This window comes from Parasteatoda tepidariorum, chromosome 10 (genome assembly GCF_043381705.1).
Source record: "Parasteatoda tepidariorum isolate YZ-2023 chromosome 10, CAS_Ptep_4.0, whole genome shotgun sequence".
Classification (NCBI taxonomy): Eukaryota; Metazoa; Arthropoda; class Arachnida; order Araneae; family Theridiidae; genus Parasteatoda; species Parasteatoda tepidariorum.
In genome coordinates this window covers 68128609-68150993 of record NC_092213.1, presented here as the reverse complement: position 1 = coordinate 68150993, position 22385 = coordinate 68128609, and the positions used below count along the sequence as shown (strand labels likewise).

The 22385-nt window shown below is 32.7% G+C and overlaps 1 protein-coding gene across 1 annotated transcript in view; it reads left to right on the top strand.

Moving 5' to 3' along the window:
• Nucleotides 1-583: 583 nt before the first annotated feature.
• The window catches only part of LOC122271377 (uncharacterized), a 26106-nt gene continuing 4304 nt past the window's right edge, over nt 584-22385 (top strand). Inside the window, exons 1-2 of the mRNA XM_071187010.1 lie at nt 584-821; nt 20639-22383. Coding sequence (XP_071043111.1) covers nt 584-821; nt 20639-22383 — 1983 coding nt within the window. The remainder of the gene's footprint in view (nt 822-20638; nt 22384-22385) is intronic.

Genomic DNA, 22385 nt, shown 5'->3' with positions numbered 1-22385 from the left:
TTTTTAGTGAAATCATATTGTTTCTTTAAGACAAACTTTATTAACAATGCTTACAATTCACAATTGATCGCATCTTTTAATTATCATTTTCGAGTGGAGAAATATCCAAATCTATAACATTTACAATGGGATTATGATAACTAAAGTAAGATACGAAATGTTTGAGTTCATTTTTTTTGAATATTTCTTGCAAAAACTGCATCAATGGTAGTTCCCCTCTTGGTTGTTGGATCATTCCTACTATTTATCATTTCCAATCCAAATTTGTCTTCAAGGAAGGTTAATAATGTTTCAGATTCAGGTAACGAGAAATTCACATTAAAATCTCCTGCAAGGATCACAGGCCGCTCACAATAATCAATTTCTTCACCAGTAACATATACATGGACCACTTTTTGTATCTGAGCATTGCTGGGTTAAACTTCGAGTATTAAATATATAATAAATTGCGTTAACTTAAATTCTCATTTCAGTTTTTATTGTTGCTTCGATAGGTAGTTTTAAGGAGAAAATAGACACTCTATAACAAAACAAATCGACGCACCAAGAAGCAATCATCCGATTGCTTTGAAATTTCGTATGCATGAATGTTTTGAACAGATATGGCTGGAATGATGCCGACTGGGGACGTATAGTCTTTTGCGACAAATCCCGCTTCCAACTGTGTCCTGACGATCATCGAAGACGTGTTTGGAGACGCACAGGGCAGAGGGAGGATCCTGCCTTCACTATTGCATGCCACACCGGCCCTCAACAAGGCATTATGGTGTGGGGTGCCATGTTCTTTGACAACCGGACCCCTTTGGAGAGATACGTTAGAGGTACACTTACTGCACAGCGGTACGTCGACGACATCCTAAGACCTGTTTTGCTACCGTTCCTTTTGCAGCGCCCTGGGCAGGTTTTTCAGCAGGGCAATACGTTTTTCAGCAGGGCACATACGGCACGTGTTGCTATGAACTGTCTGCAAGCTTGTCAAACTCTTCCTTGGCCTGCCAGATCACCAGATTTCTCTCCCATCGAGCAGGTCTGGGATATGATGGGAAGGCGATTGCATCTGGCACGGAATGTTGATGACCTCGTTCGACAATTGGATCGAATTCGGCAGGAAATACCGCAAGAGACCATCCGGGAGCTTTATCGGTCTATGCCACGCCGTGTGGCAGTTTGTATCCAGGCTAAAGGCGGGTCAACACCTTATTGAACTTGTTACTGTAACTCTGCAATAAATTATTCAATTGTTCTGAAATTTTAATCATTTACTATTCTGTACATTGTCTTCCTATCCACCAATTTTCGTTTCAATCGGACAACTTCTTCTTGGTGCATCGATTTTTTTTGTTATAGAGTGTATGAGTGTATTTGCATACAGATATTTTAAATGGCAGAAGGTGTGAGACTCAGAGCATGATGTATTTCTAGCGTGATTTAATCTTATGCAAAATTTTTCATTGCCAGGTGATATTTATTTAAATTTCCTTGAACTATTACTAACTGTGCTTTATGAGTTGTTTCCTCTTTACTAGGAATATTTTCAACCGTTAAAACGAAATGCCTCAAATCACGCTAAGTTCAGCGGACATTACGAACGGCTTTGTACTGCGAGAAAACAAGTATACAGCGGCAATAACGTAAAACAATAATAAAAAGCTTTAACTGAGTTTTATTACTACGCGAAGAACTGCAAGATTAAAACGGTTAAAAATCTTACTTTAAACATAAAAATTCGAATTTCATGTTATGATGATATTTTTAAATTTAAAAGAGAATTGTTCTTGCATATTTGTTTCGGAAATAAAAGCTTATGGTTTCTGTATCCCTTATTATGTAAGGAACGAATTTATATTTATTATCTGAAAAAAAATTAAGGAACGATGAACTAAGTAATCTTTCTAAGAATCAAGCAAAAAAAGTCTTATTTTTCAATTTTCATTTCTCAGCAACTGTTTGATCAATTCCGCTAAATTTTATATTATTTGTCTTCCGCTAAATTATTTATTTAAAATTCCGTAATTTCAAATAAGGTCAAAACTTGTATTTGGTATTGCGTGATCTTTGATTTCTGTTTTGCGTAAAAATAATCATATTTGAATAACGTATTAGAAATTTTTTTTTTTTAAATTGATGTTATTTAGAGTTTTTCATTATACGTGACAGCTTATAATTTCGTGTACAATTTTTGCGTTAAAATAAATAATAAAATTTAATGCTTTGATCTCGATTTTACAAAATATCTTAACCCTTTGACGCAGAATTTTATTAAACATGCTTTTAATCCTTTTGTAATTATTTTGTAATTATTTTGTATTAATTTAGGTCAAAATAAGTGAAAAATGTAATATTTAGCATATTTATAATTTATGGTTATTAAATACAGCATGAAATACCAGTGTCTTTTTCTGGGTTAAATATAAAATCTTAAAGACACGGTTCACTTCCAAACAATAATTTTTCAAATTTGCACTTGTTTGTAGTTATTTAGATGTTAGACAAGCAGTCATTCATCATTGAAACTTCTTTAATTTACTAAATCAATTATTGATAAATTTTTGTAATATGAATGAAAAAATAATTTTTATCCAGCTACTTTTTTAAATTTATATTTTAGTACAAATATTACTCCGATAAGCTAACAGATTTTTTTCAATAACTCTTAGTCTAATTTTTTTAATAATTAAAAGAGATAGCAAAATATATTCTTGCTTGTAATTAGAGAGTCAGAAAAAAAATATTTATATAAAAGGATCATCGGTGCCCCATCTGCATCAAGGACTTAATGACCCAGGCCACTTTGATGAAAAAATAAACTTATTGTGACATATTTTTAATGAGACTTTTAAAATATGTAGTTGCATATTATAGCCTGTACGAATTTTGTATTAAAATAAATGATACAATTTATATCTTGCGATCTCGATTTAACAAAATATCTTAAGGGCCTAGAACACTTATGTGGAGGAAAACAAGCACATTTTAACACATTTTTTTTTAACGAGGTCTAATAATATTCTAGACGACTATTGTACTATAAATTGTTTCTTCATGTGCTTCTGATCATGTCATTATATAAACACCCGTAGCCACTTACGATGACACGTCCAGGTATGGTTTCCTTTGTAATTTTAATCCTGATGATGTGCCCTAACTCCCTAAGATGTTTGTCGCAACATCTTTACAATTTCCTGTTGGAGCGTTTATAAAATTGCTCATTTTAACAAATCAAAAACCAAAAAAAGACCGAAACTCTAATTTCAAAAAAAAAAAATTTTTTTTTTACTATAGGAATAATACTTAGATTTAAAATCCCTTTCCGAATTAGGTATGATTAAGTATTTATACTAATTCATACCTGCCTTCTTATACTCATTTGGCGTAAAATTTTATTTTTATGTTTAAAGTGGTAGTAAAATGTATGCTTTTTATATTTTTCTTGCATTTATAAACTTAATTTAAAATCTTTTTGACCACCACTATTTTTAAAAAAATTAAGCATATGCAGTTATGCAATACAGATTTTGTTGTCAGCTTGAACTATTTTAAAATTTTCTGCCTAAAATTACGTTTTAAACTCCATTTTACTACCACTGGGAAAAATTGTTCCCCTTTGTTATAATTTAAACTAAACTATTAATGAACTATTTTAAAATTTTCTGCCTAAAATTACGTTTTAAACTCCATTTTACTACCACTGGGAAAAATTGTTCCCCTTTGTTATAATTTAAACTAAACTCAGCGGCGCGACAGCCCATAAAGGGCCAAAGCCTACTGCAGAGATGCCAACTGCTCCGGACGCGCCAAAATAGTTAAAAAAGCTGTAAATAACTACAGTAAATTTTGTAAATATTTGACTATTTTTACTTGCTTTTTAAAAGGTATAGCATAACATAAGTACATAAAGTGGTGAAATATATAAGTCTACGAATTGTTTAGAAATAGTGGTGGATAAAAATCTACTAAATTGAATTTATTAAACCAAGAATCATAATTGATAAACTACCACTTTAAAATATATATTTGCTGTCCGGAGCAAGTTGGCATCCCTGCTACTGTGCCCTTTTCAGTTTTCTTGACCTTGGGCTCTGGGGTGCAGGAGCAGATGTTCCGGTCAGGTGGTCAGCCGAACGCGGAACCCCCAGTACCTAGTTCCCAAGCATGGGTGAAAGCCCTTATATAGCAAGACGGAAAAGAGAAAAACCTGGTACTTAAAACATTTCATTCCAGCATTTTTTTCGAAAAAAATGAAATATCTGTGACTATCAAGATTTCTTTTATAATTCTGGCATACATATAAAACTGCTTCTTTTCCAAGATAAAGTAGATATTGTTGAAAAATTTATAAAAAGAATAAGTAAACTCCTCCCCAAAGCTAACTATAACTGAAATGGTTTTACTACCAGCCTTTCCTCTTTTCCGTCTCGCTTTCACCCCTGTTCCCAAGCATGCTTGGTACTCATTTATTGACTCACTGAAGGGATGAAAGGCTGAGTCAACCTTGCCCGGCCCGAGGATCGAACCAGGGACCTGTGGCACGACAGCGCGTAGTGCTACGCTCAGTCACTGGGCGTCTTGTTATAGTTTATTATGATAAAAATATTGTGTGTAAAATTGTTGTCAGCAAAGCTCATGTTTTACAGAAATCTTACTGATTAAACATGCGACCCTTTGAATAAATATATTATTTTTAAAACGTAAAAAATGGTAACATAAACGCTTCATTTTTTAGCATTTATTTTACAGAAACAAAATAGTTCTAGTTACCATTGTTTGATATGATTCAATGTGATTCTTAAGAATTTCAAGAAATTTATGCTCCATAAAGCAGGAAAAAAAAATTTTTTTTTTTCATCGTTGAGTAGATAGAATATCAAATGAGTTTACTTTACTTTTGCTTTAGTTAGAATATAAAATGAGGCAAGGGGGAAAAAAATGCTTTCTCGGATTTCTCGTTTACATTTATAAAGCTGTTTTCGCCCTTCAGTTTACCACAATAATGAAGTGCTGCAAATTGCAGAATCTCTGAAAATTAAAAAAAGTAAGAATTTTTTTTTTTTTTTTTTTTTTTGTTAAGAAAAGTCTTTATGAATACGCTTTCAGAATTCTTCACTAGATTTGCATCCATTACGGAATAAAGTTTTTAAATAAATAAAAAAAAAATAATATTTTACGAAAAAGAATTTAACATCAAATCGTTGTAACTAAGAACGTTGACAAACCTTATCAAAATTTAGCGTAGCGTTAAAATTTGGTTTCTGCTTCGGGGATGTTCTTTAACATCCTGAGGCGAAACGATATTTTCATTTATGGACTTTTTAGTTATTTAGTTTTGATAATTGTTAGAGTGGTTAAAATGTCGTGAAAATTTTATTACTTAATGTACTTCGTAATAGGTAGGTTATTACAAGACAGGAAACAATCAAAAATTTTACTTTTACTCAGGTTTTTTTTATGAATCTAAACAACGTTATTTTTATGTGCTAACCTTTGGTATTAAGATATTTCAGGCACAGCCTCATGCATGCAAAATATTTTTTGACGAATGTATTATTTAATTTTCAGCGTCATATGCAGATCAAAAACTATAGAATCGACCAACTATATTCTCGAAACACTGAGAATACATTTTAGCTTTAGCTAATGTTGAGTATTAAAAAGAATATGACAAAATTATTCCTGATAGTGGCTTAAATATGAATTTAAAATGATAAAAAAATCACGAAAACAATGAGAAAAAAAATAGCCTATTTGTTGTGCGTAAACAAACATTGATTTTTTTTAAAAAGAAAAAAAAAGACGGATGCCAACTATATCTATGATTGATTAATCTTTTCAAAACGTTTTGGCTTTTGTTAATAGTATCCCCCTCAAATAAATTTTTTTTCTATAGGTTTCTGAATTTTAATGTTTTATTCATTGCATTCTCTGAATATTATAGGACTGATTCAATCTCGCGAAATTTAACTGAATAGAACCAATCGTTTGATATGATTCTAAGGCCTATACTACTTTCAAAATTTAATTTACATTTCTGTTCTAAAATCAATCAATTTTGAGATAGACGGCGCCTTAATGGCGTAGAGTTCTATCGCCTCTTTTTAACCCGCTATTTATTTATTTTTTTAAATAAAAAAAAAGAGTAAAGAAGTAGATTTTAATTGATGTAAATAAATATGTTTTTTGCTATCATTTCAGACAATGATTTTAAACTTAAAAACATCTTTACTTCTTTTAAAAAATTAATTTGGAATAAGAGTAAACGGTCTTCCTATTAAACTAAAACATTTTGTAAATATTGTTGGCATAGACAGGGGTGAAAGCGAGACGGAAAAGAGGAAAGGCTGGTAGTAAAACCATTTCAGTAATAGCTAGTTTTGGGGAGGAGTTTACTTATTCTTTTTATAAATTTTTCAACAATATCTACTTTATCTTGGAAAAGAAGCAGTTTTATATATATGCCAGAATTATAAAAGAAATCTTGATAGTTACAGATATTTCATTTTTTTCGAAAAAAATGCTGGAATGAAATGTTTTACGTACCAGGTTTTTCTCTTTTCCGTCTTGCTATATAAGGGCTTTCACCCATGGGCATAGATTTTCCGCATGAACTAGTATTTAAAAGAAAAATAGATAAAAACAAAAGAGAAATTACAGCTATGCTATAGCGTAGCAACCACTTTAATTAATTGGTAGATATTTTTTTCTTAATTTATACTGAACCTACGCGGAGTACGTTATGGTTTGTGACACGTGATATTTTAGAGATTCGGGAACGGCTTGTATTTGGATTAACACGTTCACGCCGGGGTGACCCACCGGTGGGTCAGGCTAGATTGTCTCATCTTGGCAGCGCACAGGAGTAAAAACTGGTAACAATAAATTTCAATTTTTAGTTTTTTTCCAAGAATAATAAAAATCCATAATTACTAATTGTTTTTAACGGATGCAATTTTCATATTGAATTGCTTCTTCGCCGTGATAAATTTCCTTACGGTGAATTGTTATTGCTGAGAATAGATTAACTCCTCCCGAATATTATCTAATATTGAAATAGTTCTTCTACCAGTATTTTCACTTTACCCGGCGTGAACGTGTTAAATGTGGGAGAACAAAGCTTCAGTGCTGCTCATATAACTGCATTATAATATCAAATTATTAATAAAAAATATAAATAAGTTATTAAAACAAGCTAATTAAGCTTATTTATTTCATAATCGGCGTTGAAACATCAGAACCAATTCTGAGTTTACGACTACCAATATTCAACTCCATTAGCTTTTAATTAGCCCTATTCAGAAGACAAGGAAATTATTTTATCAAGTGTTGGGAGAAACTTACCTTCGTGGAGGACGTTTTCATGGAACAAACCAGAATTTGTGTTACTTGGAGAGGAAAACCACGGAAAATATCCCATGGTTAGTCCAACGGCAAGGGGACTCAAACCGATGATCCGTCTACCTCTGAGGATATTTTACGTTAGCACTGTGGTTAGTACGAGTCGGGCGCGGAACTCATATCGACCAGCCTTAGTTGGGATTCGAACCTATACCTTCAACTACCATGGCTCTAATTATGTTTATTGAAAAATTCTGCTCAAGTGAACGCATGAGCTATTTTGAAATTAAGAAAAAACCCTCATATAAAAAAATTAGTCGTAGGATATTTGCACTTACATATTTCCTAGTTAGAAGGCGTGAATGAAAAAAAGGGTAGGCATTTCAATTATTTTAACAGAATCGATAATTTTTCCTTTTTGTTATACTTCCATATTTCATTCAAAGGAATTGTAATAGTCCTAGATTTCTCTTTTAAAAAATGATATCTGGATATTAGAAAGGATCCTAATTTGAGGACATACTTTTTTTAAATAAATAAATGAAATAAAGCGTGACAACTCAATTGTTTCAATTTTATGAAAATTAAAACGTGTTGTATATTCATAGCTGCAGATTTAAATACTTTCTGATTAAGATTTTCGGTAATGGCCTCAAATATATAGTACTCAATACTGTAAAACGAATAAATTTAGGAATTTAATTAATTGGTTCAAAGTACTTATGCGTAATGACAGCCAAAATTATTATAAATACTTTTTTTTAAATAGAGTTAAGGGTATTAACGTATACATTTGCTACCACTTTAAAAATAAAAATAAAATCTCTCGCGAAACTAAGATAATTTGGTATCCATGTACAATGTATATATATATATATATATATATATATACATTGTACATGGATACCAAATTATCTTAGTTTCGCGAGAGATTTTATTTTTATTTTTAAAGTGGTAGCAAATGTATACGTTAATACCCTTAACTCTATTTAAAAAAAAGTATTTATAATAATTTTGGCTGTCATTACGCATAAGTACTTTGAACCAATTAATTAAATTCCTAAATTTATTCGTTTTACAGTATTGAGTACTATATATTTGAGGCCATTACCGAAAATCTTAATCAGAAAGTATTTAAATCTGCAGCTATGAATATACAACACGTTTTAATTTTCATAAAATTGAAACAATTGAGTTGTCACGCTTTATTTCATTTATTTATTTAAAAAAAGTATGTCCTCAAATTAGGATCCTTTCTAATATCCAGATATCNCTTTCTCGAGGAGCTGACTTATGGAATCTAATATAAGTAAATTGTACTTCACATTTGGCAGACTGCGCATTTTACGCTCCAAAGAGCGAACAATCTAACAATCATCTGAAGCAGTTGTTTCTAAATATGCCAAAGTCTTACAAATCATTACCAAAAGCTAGTTTCCATGCCAAATGTGCTAGTTCCCATGCCTAGTATTTCATGCCCAGAAAATCAGTACTATGTTCGCTTAATCTTATATATGTGAACAAGAGTTTTCAATTATGAACCTTAGAAAAAATCATTTCAGAAGTAGACTAACAGAAAAGCATTTAGTCTTGTTCTTTAAAATAAGCACTTCGAACCTTAATATAAGGAACTTTTAAAAATGAAATTGCAATTTCCTTCATCTCACTAAATATTTAAATTAAAACTTGTAAATCGCTTTTTTATTTATTTTTAAATTTTGAAGGTTTTTACTTGGCCCACCAAGCATTTTTTTTCCTTGATTTTTGGCCCTCGACCAAAAAAGTTTGCACATCCCTGGTGTAAACGCTCCAAAGTTTGGACCCTTAATGTTAATTTCTCGAGATACAGCGAAATACACAAAAAGTTAATTAACATTAAGAGGTCCAAGCTTTGGAGCGCTCTCCTGATCAAACTATTGTTACATTTCCCAGATTGCGGCGACCCCCTATATTTCGGGGTCAGAAATCTGAATCCGTCAAAAAAAGGTATGTTTATTCAGAGAAAGTTCGTTTTTGCATCTGATTTTCCTAAGTTAAATTAATCTGCACTGATTAACATATTTGAGGTCACCTACTAGAGCCATTAAGATTGAGTCCAAAATGTGAAGATCTGATCATTAGATCAAAAGTCATTCAGGGTGGTCCGGTTTTTTTTTTTGTAAACGGTACATTATTCGTATTTTGGCTCGCTTAACAGTTTCCGGATCCGCAAATTTCCAGTGAAAATTTTAGTCAGGCAGGACATTAGCAAGGACGCCTGGTGGCTGAGCGGTAGCGCTTCGCGCTGTCGTGCCACAGGTCCCTGGTTCGATCCTCGGGCCGGCCAAGGTTGACTCAGCCTTTCATCCCTTCAGTGGGTCGATAAATGAGTACCAAGCATGCTTGGGAACTAAACACTGGGGGTTCCGCGTTCGGCTGACCGGAACACCTGCTCCTGCACCCCAGAGTCCAAGGTCAAGAAAACTGAGATGGGTACAGTAGGCCTTGGCCCTCTATGGGCTGTCGCGCAGCTGAGTTTAGTTGAGTTGGACATTAGCAAGTACGCATTGTTGCTTAAAGAATAATAGTTGCATGGTTGCAAAACGTTTAAAAGCAATTCGTTACCATCACCATTATATTCATAACCAGAGGTTTGTAGCATTTGTTGAATTAGTTTTACCAGACTGGCTACATTAAGCCGGAAAGGGTTAAACAAAATGTTGTTAATAAAAATAGAAATTATCCAATTTACATTCAGCTCATCCTGATGCTGTGAAATATTGTTTCATTCGTACGAATGATGCTTTTCTTGTTAATGACATTCGTTCCTCACCAACTCTCCAAATCACGTGGAAATGCATTTTACCCCGATTTGCCCCTCTCTGCAACTGTGGTTTTTCTTGTTCTGCTTTTCATCTTTTTTTTCTCTCTCGGTTACTCTGATGTTTTGTAGTTTTTTTTTCACTTTTATTTTTCAATTTTCTGTTGCCAACTTTAATTTTTTATATAAAATCTCTTTTGTTTCTTACCATTCATGTCAGACAGGTCTTGAAAATGGGCACTTATTTTTTGAGCGCTTGAAACATGTCGACTGTTAATTTGCAGTATGTAAATTTTAGAAGCGAGTGAAGTTTTTAATCAATTAATCTGAATTACCCACTTTGTTTAAGCTGATATGCCTTCTACTTTTTTTTTTCAATGCAATTTTGATGTCTTCAAAATCTTGCTTGTACGATTCCACAGCAAAGAATGAGTTAAAGGCAAATATCCAACCACTTAATATACTAGGACAGAATAATCCGGTAAACTTAATATTATTTATTTTAAAATTAAACAAGAAAATACTTCACGATAGCTATTCTGAGAAAACTTAGAGTAGTTCTGAAACAAGACTCTACGAGTTAATGTACAAGGGAACCTGATTGACAATCCCAATAATGTTAGCTGTTGCATCAGAAAACGATTCCAACCCCCACCGAAAATGCCCCTCATCTAAATTTGACACTCTCAGTTGGCCCGTTTCAATTCGCTTGGGGCATTAAGGGTAATTAACCACAAGAGACAAGAAGCAATTTCACTGCCCAAATCGATATCGAAGTTGGGAGCTAGTTAACTTGACGCGATACTTATAATTATGGTTGGTAATTTCCTTGGCATCATCAATTTCTATTTTTTCTGTGTTTTTTTTCTCTCTAATCTTAAAACGTTGAAAATGACGTTAATTACAATGGTAGTAATTTAGATACTAGTTGGAGTTCTCTTTCTTTCTTTATTTTTTTTTTTTAAATAACAGCTTTAACGTTTAGAGATCAGACAGCCTTAAATTCTTATAAAGAGATGTATTTCCTTTAAAGAATAATATGAAATGGTAGCAACAAATGCGTCAAAATATCGACGTTAGTTTAATTTTTTTACTACTCTATGCCAGTCAGACCTCTGCATTTTATTTTAAGTAAAATGTTTCTCCTCCTTGTACCAGGTGAGATGAAAGTGGGGAATAATTTGAATCAGAAGACACAGAAATGTGCTGTTTGCTGCGTTCTGTTAACGAAACCAGTTTTTGTTTTCAAGTTTCAAAATTAGTGAGACATTAACACTTTTGTGCTAGAAAAAATAAATCTAAATTCACTGTAATTTTAGAAAATATTTAATAAAAACGTTAAAAGTTAACAAAATTATTCTTTTGTAACATATTAATTCTTTATTATTATTTTAAAACAATTGCCATTTAAAAGTTTGATATCCTGTACCAGAACTATTTCACCTTCTACGTCAACTAAAATATCAACTTGACTCAAACGTCTGTTGAACCAAAATTATCATCTCACTGTTCAATATGAGTTTTTTTTTAAACATTTTAGAACGTATATGTAATCGTTGTTACAGAATGATTCAGTGGTGAATGGGTGCATTAATTAAAGAAACCATATTTAATAACAAACAAATTTAATAATAGTAACAATAAAAATATATGATACGAAAAGGGGCTCTCCAATGAGCCATCCAAATCAATCCATTGCCTGCCACATAAGTGTTTACAGAATTATAATGAGTGAGTGATTACAACGCCCTCTTCTGGTCAGGCAGAAATTTCTAACAATCGTTATCGTTCTTTCTGTCTAACACAACTGTTAAATTTAAAAATGCCATATTTAACAAAACAACAAAATATTTTGGTAGACCATTTTGGGCTTATGAACGGAGAATTTTCTAAATTATTTAAAGTGTTAGCAAAAACTATGCTATAATATGCAATAAAAAATTATCTTGATTGTATGACATTTATCTAATCTAAATCCGATATATGATATATAAAAGTTTTGAAAAGCATATTCCTATTTTTTAAGTGACAGGGGAAATTTCAAAAGCATTTGCTAGCTTAAAATTTATTTAATATTTATCTAACTCAATATTATATTTTATGAAGAGTAAGTAATTCGAGTTGGCAGCTCTGCTACCACACTCTTACAGTTGCGGTACAAATCCTTAAAATAGTGAAAATAATGTTGTTGTTGCTGTTGTCGTAGATCATTAAGGCGATGGATGCGATTGTTCTGGTTTTCCAGTGGCGTCATCTATGATCAAGAATTCGATTTCTGCCTCTCCCATACGTCACACCCATTTATAGGTCGGACTGAGCAATGAAGCTCAGGGGATAAAGCGTTCGCCTTCCAATGAGGTGAACCGGGTTCGAATCCCAGCAATGATAGGTCGATACGAATTCCGCATCCGACTTGTACCGACCACAGTACTGACGTAAAATATCCTCAGTGGTAGACGGATCATGGATTAGAGTGCCCTTGCCCTCAGGCTAACCGTGGAAAGTTTTCGTGGTCTTTCTCTCCCATAGCTGCCAACTCTTCCGGTTTTCCCGGAAGATTTTGTTTTCATATTTTAAGTGCTAGCGAAATTCATGTTAACTTTTTGAATTATAATAATAATTTTAAATCAGTTTGATCACCACTACATATAAATAATTACAACAAATATATAGAAGCATATTATTCCTTACGATAGCAAATTTCAACCTGATTAAAATATAAATATATTTTTGAGGAAGATAGTTTTTCGGTAATTGTTTTACTTCCACGTGGAAAATCCATTCTCGAAAAGAGTGAATGTTGGCAGGTATGCTCTCCGTGTAAAGCAAATGCAGGTTAGTTCCATCAAAAAGTCCTCCGCAAAGACAAATTTTTCCCAATACTTGATCCAGGAGTTCCCTTGTCTTTTGGATAGGGTTCAAAATTGCAGGGCGACGGAGTTGAACATCAGTAGTCGTAAACCCAAATTTGGGTCGGCTGTTCAACGACGGTTATAATTGTAATATAGGTCGAACTCATTCATTCATCCACTGATAGTAATTTTGACCTGAACCAGAGAACCATCAATCTCCAATTCAGTACCCCCAGAGGCATAATTTGTTATGGGAACATTGAGGACTTTGTGACCCAACAGATTTAACGTGCACCAGTCATCATTTACTTCACGGTGAGTCTTCGGTCAGCTGGATTCGAACTTCCGTTCTTACGAACGAGAATCCAGCGTCATTGCAAATCAGGCTATTCCGGCCACAGTTGAAATAGTAATTAGATTCATTTCAGCTGTTCTTTACTATCTACAGTGAAAATGTGTTTTTGCTAAACGTATAAAACCACGTTATCAAGTTGCTCATAAAATTGACTTCTACTTACTGAATAATTCGATTAACTGAAATGATGAATAAAATAAATAAAATTGATTAATTAGACATTTGAATATGCGAATTGACGAACAAACCCGCGAATTAAATAATGCTTTAACAATAATAATGGTTTTAAAAATGTTTTACTAACATTAACTAAAATTGCGAATTGATCACTCTCGAATAACCCATAAACACCTCCTGTTAAACGAACCTGCCCCCGAGTGTAGGGAACTGCTACTATTAAACATATTTTGAATAAGTGTAACAAATTTAAAACTCATAGACAACGCCATTTTGGTAGCTTTAATCCAATATTGGCTTTATTAATTGGGGATAAACTTGACAAGAAATTTAAATTGAATTACCTCAGGGGCATTAGTTTTTACAAATCAAGTTAGCTTTAACACGTTGAGCGCCACGCTCAACGTGTCAATTTTACAACGTGTTAGTTTTACATAACTTGCCCATCTGACAAAAGGTTAATAATTACAACTAAATTTGAAAATATTAGACGGATTTAGCTATTGTTTTAGATAGTTTATCATGACGAATCTGACAAAAGCGGTGAATTATATAAGCCTACGAATTGTTTAAAAATAGTGGTGGATAAAAATCTACTAAATTGAATTTATTAAACCGAGAATCACAGTAATTAAGTAAATTTTGAATACATTTTTTGCAATTCCATAAAAGAGTGTAAATTTTATAGTTCTATATCATGTTATACGATGTCAGTCAGCTGTTTTTTGCGGCCTATGTGAAAGGTCAGTGTCAGCAAGCGGTGGCAGACGCAGCCTAAATGTAATTTCAGTGTCAGTCACCGTTGGCTGACGCGGCCTAAATGGAAAGTCCAGTGTCAGCCACCGATGGCTGACGCGGCGCCCAACGTGTTAACTCATAGCAAAAAGCTTTTTACAAACCAAGTTGTAAGTATAGCCACAAATAACTTTTGCGTCAATAATCCTTAATTAACTTATCTAATTAACTAAAAATGTTTCATTCTTACATTTTAAAAAAAAATCTGCGTAGAGCTAGAGAAATAAAAGAAAAATCAGCCCGAAATCACCGAAACAATATTCGTAAAGCGTCCGATAGTCATTGCATTTTTAAAATGATGCAACTCACAAATGCATCCTTATGTAAGCAAAATCATTTTTCGTAAAGATACTTGTTCATAATGCAAGACGTAAGAAAAATCTCATCTCCAAAAAACGAGCAAAAACATTCCAAAAAGGGCTTAATGACGGTAGGGAAGAATCTTTTTCTGGCAGACGATGATGATGGGACAGCTGTTGTGGAAGCCAAGGTAGGCGAACTAGACAAGAAAGCCATTTTCTGTTGCCATAGAAACATGCTATTCCATCGTCTCCTGTTGAAAAAGTAAAGGGCTGAATTTCTAACAGAAATTTGGCGACTGTAATTTAGCCAGACGCGAAGTTACGTCGTGTGAAATAATGACCTTTTTTTGAACTCTATGTTTCTTACATTAAGTCGTTAGAAATCGCAACAAAAAAGTATCTTCTAAAAATATAAGAATAAGTTTATTAGTTTAAGTTACTTTTTCACATATTATTTTGAAAAGCTTTAAAGCAAGGTTTTATTAAGAGAGGCAATTCTATTTATTACGTATGAATAATCATACATTTTCTGAATATAAACATACTTATAGAGCCGTTTTTCGTGTATATATANAATATTACCCATAATATTAGAATAAAAAATTATGTTCAATTAAAATATATATATATATATATATTGTAAATACTTTTGCATTAATAACAACATTAAAACTCTTTCGTTTTCATAAAATGTCTTTGGTAAAGAATAGGTGTAGAAATTCTATTTTGGAACTACAAGGCTGAAAACATACCATTGAATCATAATTAGATTTATATTTCAAAGGAGGAGTTACTTTTAGAATCTTGTTCCTCTTTCACTTCCATATTAGGAAGTATTAAATGATTTTCCATAATGCGTAGAGTTACAAAGGTATGTACGACTGGAACCTAATTACATCAAAATCTGTGAGTATTTAATGCGAGACCGATGATTTTCGCATGTCTCTTGCTGAATAACGTGTTCCAATAAACATCTGCCGGAACCATCCACAGTTTTGTCCACACCCCTCCCTTGTGGAGTGGGGATGTGAACTGTTATAACCACCAGCCTAACTTTAAATAAACCTTTTTATAACATATCATGGCTTATGACTGCATTATTAAAGATGAATACAACAATGATAACAGGGATGTAGGTGGACATTTTTTGAAAGTTTCATGTTTTTCAACTTTGAGTACTTGTAGAATATATTAATTTACACTTAAATACAAACGTTTATATATCAAATTGAAGGTAATTTAATCCAAAATTTAATAATAAATACAGTATTATAATATCTGTAATACAAAAAAAGTTGTGCAACTAATAGTAAGATCTATCTTAGATTTGCATTTTTTTAAAGTGATACTTACACAATCAATACTTAGTAGGATAACCCTTATTTCTTAAGACAGCTTCACAGCGTCTTTTCATCGAGTGAACGAGTGTTTGGAGTTCATGTTTCGTAATCACATGGTGCCAAGAGTGAAATATAGCTTCAATAAGTTGTTTTTTATTGGATGGACGTTTTTTTCGTACAAGAATTTTCAAACGTCGCCACAACTTTTCAATTGGATTGAGATCAGGGCTGTTTCCTGACCATGGTAATCTATCTATGCCTTTATTTTGAAACCATGCTTTGCGTACTTTTGCTGTGTGGCATGGAGCTGAATCCTGCTGAAAAATAAATGGTGCGTTGCTGGGGAAGAGATACCTGATGGAAGATATCAATATTGATTTCAGGACAGTTTTGATGCATTTTTTGGCATTCAGGATGCCATCAATCCCTTGAATTCGACCCACACCATCTGCAGACATACATGCCCAAATCATGACATTTGTTGGCTTTTTTTTGTAATAATTTATGTGAGTTTCAAGCTAAATAAGCTCTAACCAACCAGTCTCTAAGCCAGCTAGAAACAATTCTCAGCAGCGATCCTAGCGGTTGATGAGAAACTTTTCAGCATACCACGAGTTTGAAACTCAGGACTTAAGCATAAAGATGACTTTTCCCCTAGGTATTAGGAATTGTTTATTTCATTCTGTAAAATGATTTGTTTCTCAGTTTACTTAATTCAAAGGTGCCAAGTTGCTGCGCTTCGTGAGAAAATATATTATAGTGTTAGAAATTTTTTTATAATAATATATATAATTCCGATTTTTGAAAAAAGAACAATTAAAAAAAAATTCTACCACTATATTTAAGTAATTCAAACAATTATAAATTTTCACTTAGTTGTAAACATTATTTATGCAACCCCTCTGCCTACTTACTTCCATGTCTAATTTGAAATAGCACTAAAATTTCATGATGAATCAAACAACTAGGACTAGAAAGTTTTAGTCTTATCTGCGATGTTTTGTACATACAGAGTGCCATTTAATCCAGTATTTCAATTTTGCTATTAACCCTTTCGCGCCGATTGTCACAAATACGTGCCAGCATAAAATCGTATCAACCGGGGTAAGAAGATAAAACTGGTAATCAAAGTAATTCTTTAGCAGTTTATTTGTGGGCGGAGTTATAATTGTTTGATTTATGTATTTAATTCACCATTACTTTGTTCAAAATAAAACTATTTAGTTATACTTTGAATTAACATTGATTATATATATATATGATTAAACTAACAAGAATTAAAGTAAAAGCAAAGTAAGGCTGTCAAATTAGCAACGAGTACATTTAAGTTACCGTTTTTTATTTAATTACATCCTGATTCTGATTTTGTACGAATACTTTTCTGAATCACCCGTCCCCAAGGAGTTAAACCTCTTTTTCCTTTTTTATTTCTGTAGATAGTTATTCTTTTTAAAATTGTATAATTCTTGCGTTGCCTGCTGGCAATTTAACTGCGATGAATAGGCAAGTGCCGAAAGGCAGACACCTAAACAAATACGTTAACATTAAAGTTTTATGTCTCATTGCCAGCAATCTTTCATATTTATATGTAACCTGGAGTATATATGGAGTACCATTTACTAAACCATGGAGGACTTCAGCATCATTATTACCCCAGGTTTCAATGATGGCATTCTTCAATTTGGACACAAACTAAAACTGTTTCTTTTTGGTATATACATTTATACTGAGGTCAGTAATCCCCCCCCCATTTCTTTGTGCTTGAAGCTAAGGGAAAAAAACATTGCATCTTGTTTTCCCAAAACCACAACCATCAATATTTTTCAACATAAAGGGAACCATTGTCCTGCTGTAAAATCCGACTTGTGCCACTGATTTTCTTTACAAATAGCAACAAATTGATATCTAGAAATTTTTGATTATCGGCAACTTCCACATATATCAAGCATATAACACATCGGCTGATAAGTTTCCGGTCTGACATACAGATGGCTCCCTAAATGCAGAATTATTATTTTGTTTAGCAAGTCCTAACCTTCAAATAAAAGGTGTCAAAATTTTATAACGATCTGCCGAATCATTTTAAAGTTACAGTGATTTTAATCGAACACCAATTTATATTATTGAAACAATGGATAAAAAAGAATTTCGTGTTCTTATTAAACATTGTCCTGCACATTTCACCTCCGACGCCTCATGTCATAACTATCAAAACAAATAATTTCATCAACCTTTCTGAAAATAACGTTTACTCATGCTGATACAATTCTGAACAACTCCAAAATCAAACAAACACAGTTTAGAGCAAGCTGCTCAATTTATTTTTGATTCCTTTTTAGTTATTCAAGCAAAGAACTTGAAACATTCATAAAAGCAACTCCATTGCCTGCTTACCTCATTGCTCAACCAAAACTGTTCTAAAATTCCAGATGAATGGGATAGGGGCCGCTTCGCGGCCCAGGTGCCCAATAAAATCAAAACACTAGGGCTAGGACTAAACATTGTTATTTAATGGGAAAAAACACGGTAGAAACTAAAACTTGACTGGGTAAGTGTTATCCGGGTTCTTCACCAGGAAAATCGACCATTATTGACTGGTTTGCTGATTTTAAACGTGGTCGTACAAATGTTGAAGATGTGCCACGCTCTGGACCCCCTTAAAGATTATCCGGAAAATTATGGAAGAATGGTTAATCCGGAAAACATAATAAAAGATTGAGTAAAACCATTTCAGTTTTAATTTGTTTTCGGGCGGAATACCTATTCTTTTTTTAAACTGTTTAGCAATATCACAATTTCTCTGATACACTGCAGTTTTATATATATGCAATAATTGTAAAAAAGTCTTGGTAGTTACAGAAATCTATTGTTTTTCGAAAAAAATGCTAGAATGAAAAATTTTTCTTACCAGCTTTTGCTCTTTTCCGTCTTGGAATCTATGATCACTGTCCGTCATCATAGATCGAAAATTAAAAAACTTCATATATACAAAAGTAATGTTGAACTTACTAATTATATGTAGCTGGAGTCTTCTGTCTTCAATTATGTCACTTTTAAAACTAACAATACCACAATTTATCTTTTACTTTCAAAAATTTACAGAGCACTCAAAAAGGACAACAACACATCCTCTGCACCTCTTTCCAACACTAAATGGAGTAAAAAAAATTTTGAATTTGGTGTAAGCTTTATCAATTGATGGTGTTACGATTTTGTTGGTTATGGGACGATGGTGTTACCCTTTAAAGTGTGTCTATAGGCTCGATTCGATGCCAACTTGAAATGCTAATCATTCGCACAATTTCTTGAGTTTTTTAACTCCAAATTTATGTAGGAATTACTTAGTTTTTTCAGTGTATGTCGATCCTAAATGGACATATGAATATAGTTATATTTCAGAGAATTTAATTATTTTGTTAATCATTAATCATTATAATTATTAAATAAATTACAAAACAAAGGAAAATAAATAAATAAACTAGTTTTCCCCGTTATATACCTAGGGCTGTCAACTACTACGTTTTTTGAAAAATATTTTATAGAGTAGTAAACATATAAAAATTAAAGCTTCCAGACTATATGGTGATTTCGCCAACATTTTAAAAGCATCAACCGAAGTGGCATCTTATACGAACTTTTGAATCATTTACTTGTAGTGGCGTGGAAAATAAGTTTAAATCAAATTTGCAAGAATCATACATTTAAACATCAACTTAGCTACATCTAGAAGTGTCATCACTTTCGTGGTGAGGTTTTTAAAATGTTGGTGAAATTAACTTCAATACTAAAAATTTTTTTACTAAATTGTGTTTTTGATTGTTTACCACTGTAAAATATATTTTGCAAAATGCGCAGTAGTTATCAGTCTTGAATAATTTGTGGAGATAATCAAAAATGTGGTAAATTAAATGGAAATAAAGTTACAGCCACTTTAAATATTTGTAAGAAATCTGTGAGCGCTAACGAAACAAAGATGAACACATAATCTTAGAAATAAACTTCAGCAGCCGAATTTTCAAATCAGCTACTAAATTTTAATTGCTTAAAAATTGCAGAACTAATGACACAACACAGTTATGTAAAATAATTAAACTAAAATATTTAAATAAAAACTGGTATCTAAATTTTGCAATAATTGTTTTATGTTGAGTTGCATATGTAAGAAAAAAACAACCGGTCTTTTCAAGTAAGTTCTTAAGACAACTACATACCTGCCAACTTTTACGCATTTGGCGTAAAATTTTATTTTTATATTTAAAGTGGTAGTAAATATATACTATTTTTTCTTTTACAAATTAAATTTTTAGATGACTTTTATCACCACTATTCTTGAAAAAATTAAGCATATATATTAATATGTGTTACTATCATGGTAGGCAGATTAAGCTTTTTCAAATACAACGTATTTTTTTGCTTAAAAATAAATTTTTATTCCATTTTAATACCACTGGGAAAAATCATAATGGAAGGGATTAAAAGTTGGCAGGTATGTATATATTCCTTCCATTTATAAACTTAATTTAAAATCTTTTTGACCACCACTATTTTTAAAAAATTTAAGCATATATATTGATATAAAATACTGCCGTTTTTGTCCAGGACTCTGATGTGAAGGTAGCACGCTGATTGTGCTAGTTAGTTGAAATTTACCTAAGTAAGTTTTGTTCTTTATGTGTTTATTGTGGAAGATAGTTTAGAGACGGTTGATTCTGGGTGGGACCAGGGTTTCATGGCCTCACCTACTGATTTATCACAAAATGGTCCTGTACAGGACCAGCAAAATACGATTTCACCTCTTATCTCCGAGAGTCCTATGGACGCGGTAGTTACTATTGAGGATTCAAATGCCAATCTAAACGGCGCTGTTAAAGAGGGATGTACCCCTTCCAAAAATATTTTGGATATAAGTTATCCTAACACCGGCAAAGCGTATAAAAAGAAAAAGCGGAAAAATCGCCTCAAAAATACAGTTCAATCAACGGACGAAGATTGTACGGACTTAGAATCCGACACCCCCACTGACAACTTAATCGATAAGGAAGAATTAGATTTGAACTTTATCAATGATATCGCTATACCTTTTGAAAATATGTTAATCGAAACCCTTGAGTTATTGAGAAATTCCGCTAATTTTAAAAATCTAGGTCATAAGGTCGCACAGACCCTGAATAAAATTAATGACCACCATAACCAGTTCAAAAATAAATATCTCGAACTCAAAAGCAAAATATCCAACGAAAATACCCTATTTAGTGTCCTCTCAGAAACCACCACGGAAAAAATTGATACTTTCGCCCAAGATAATAAAAATCAATTTCCTTCTATCCCATTTTTTGATCAAAATGACTCACGGGATAACAATATGGACATAAACTTTCCTGATACCTTAAACCAGAATTGCAGAGGAAATAATATTTCTTTTTCAAAAACAAAAAGGTTCAAGACAACACCACCATCCCCAACTAGGATAAATCACACTATTAATGACCCCAATCCAGAAGACGACTTCACTCTTCAAAAGAAAATATCCAAAATTCCCCCCATCGTAATCAAGGACAACAATTTCAACTGGAAGGATTTTAATAAACAACTCCAAGATAAGGATATAAAAGACTATAACGCAAGAAATAATGGTGATTACTTCACTATAAAAACCAAGAAAACAGAAGACAGATGTCGCATAATAACAATTTTAAAAGAAGCAAATATTGCTCATCACACATACAGCTTACCAGAAGAACGTACCTTTAGAGTCGTCGTCAAAAAAGTACCAAAAGAATACAGTGCAGAAGATGTACAATACGAACTAGCAAAAGTAAACTCTTCTGTTATTAACGTTACTCAAATGTATAGACGAAACCATGGTAACAAAATTCCTATGCCCACTTTTGTCGCAACCCTAAACAAGGAAATCCCCAGCTGTAAAGACATTTACAATATTAAATACCTGTTCAATATGTGTATCAACATAGAAGAATACAGAAAATCCGACCGCCCCTCACAATGCCACCGATGCCAGGATTTCTTCCACGGTCAAAGACTGTGCAACCATCCTCACCGCTGTGTAAAATGTGCAGGGAACCATGCTACCAATGAATGTACAAAAACAAACGACGAACCTCCAAAATGCTGCAACTGTGGTGGAGATCACCCAGCAAATTACAGTAAATGCCCTAAATACGAAAGCATTGTTGAAAAAATGTACAATAGAACAAATAATAGAAGATCCTTCAGTAACAGAGAAAATAGAAACAATTTCAATAGTAATACCACCAGCTCAAGATTTAGCTATGCTAATGTTGTCCAAAACAATAGCACCCAACAACCAATAAATCTAAACCCGGCATTATTACTACAACAAGCTGTGGAAGCCAGCAACAACCTCGCAAAATGTATATCCATTTTCCAACAGCAACTTCTAAATAATTCGCAAGC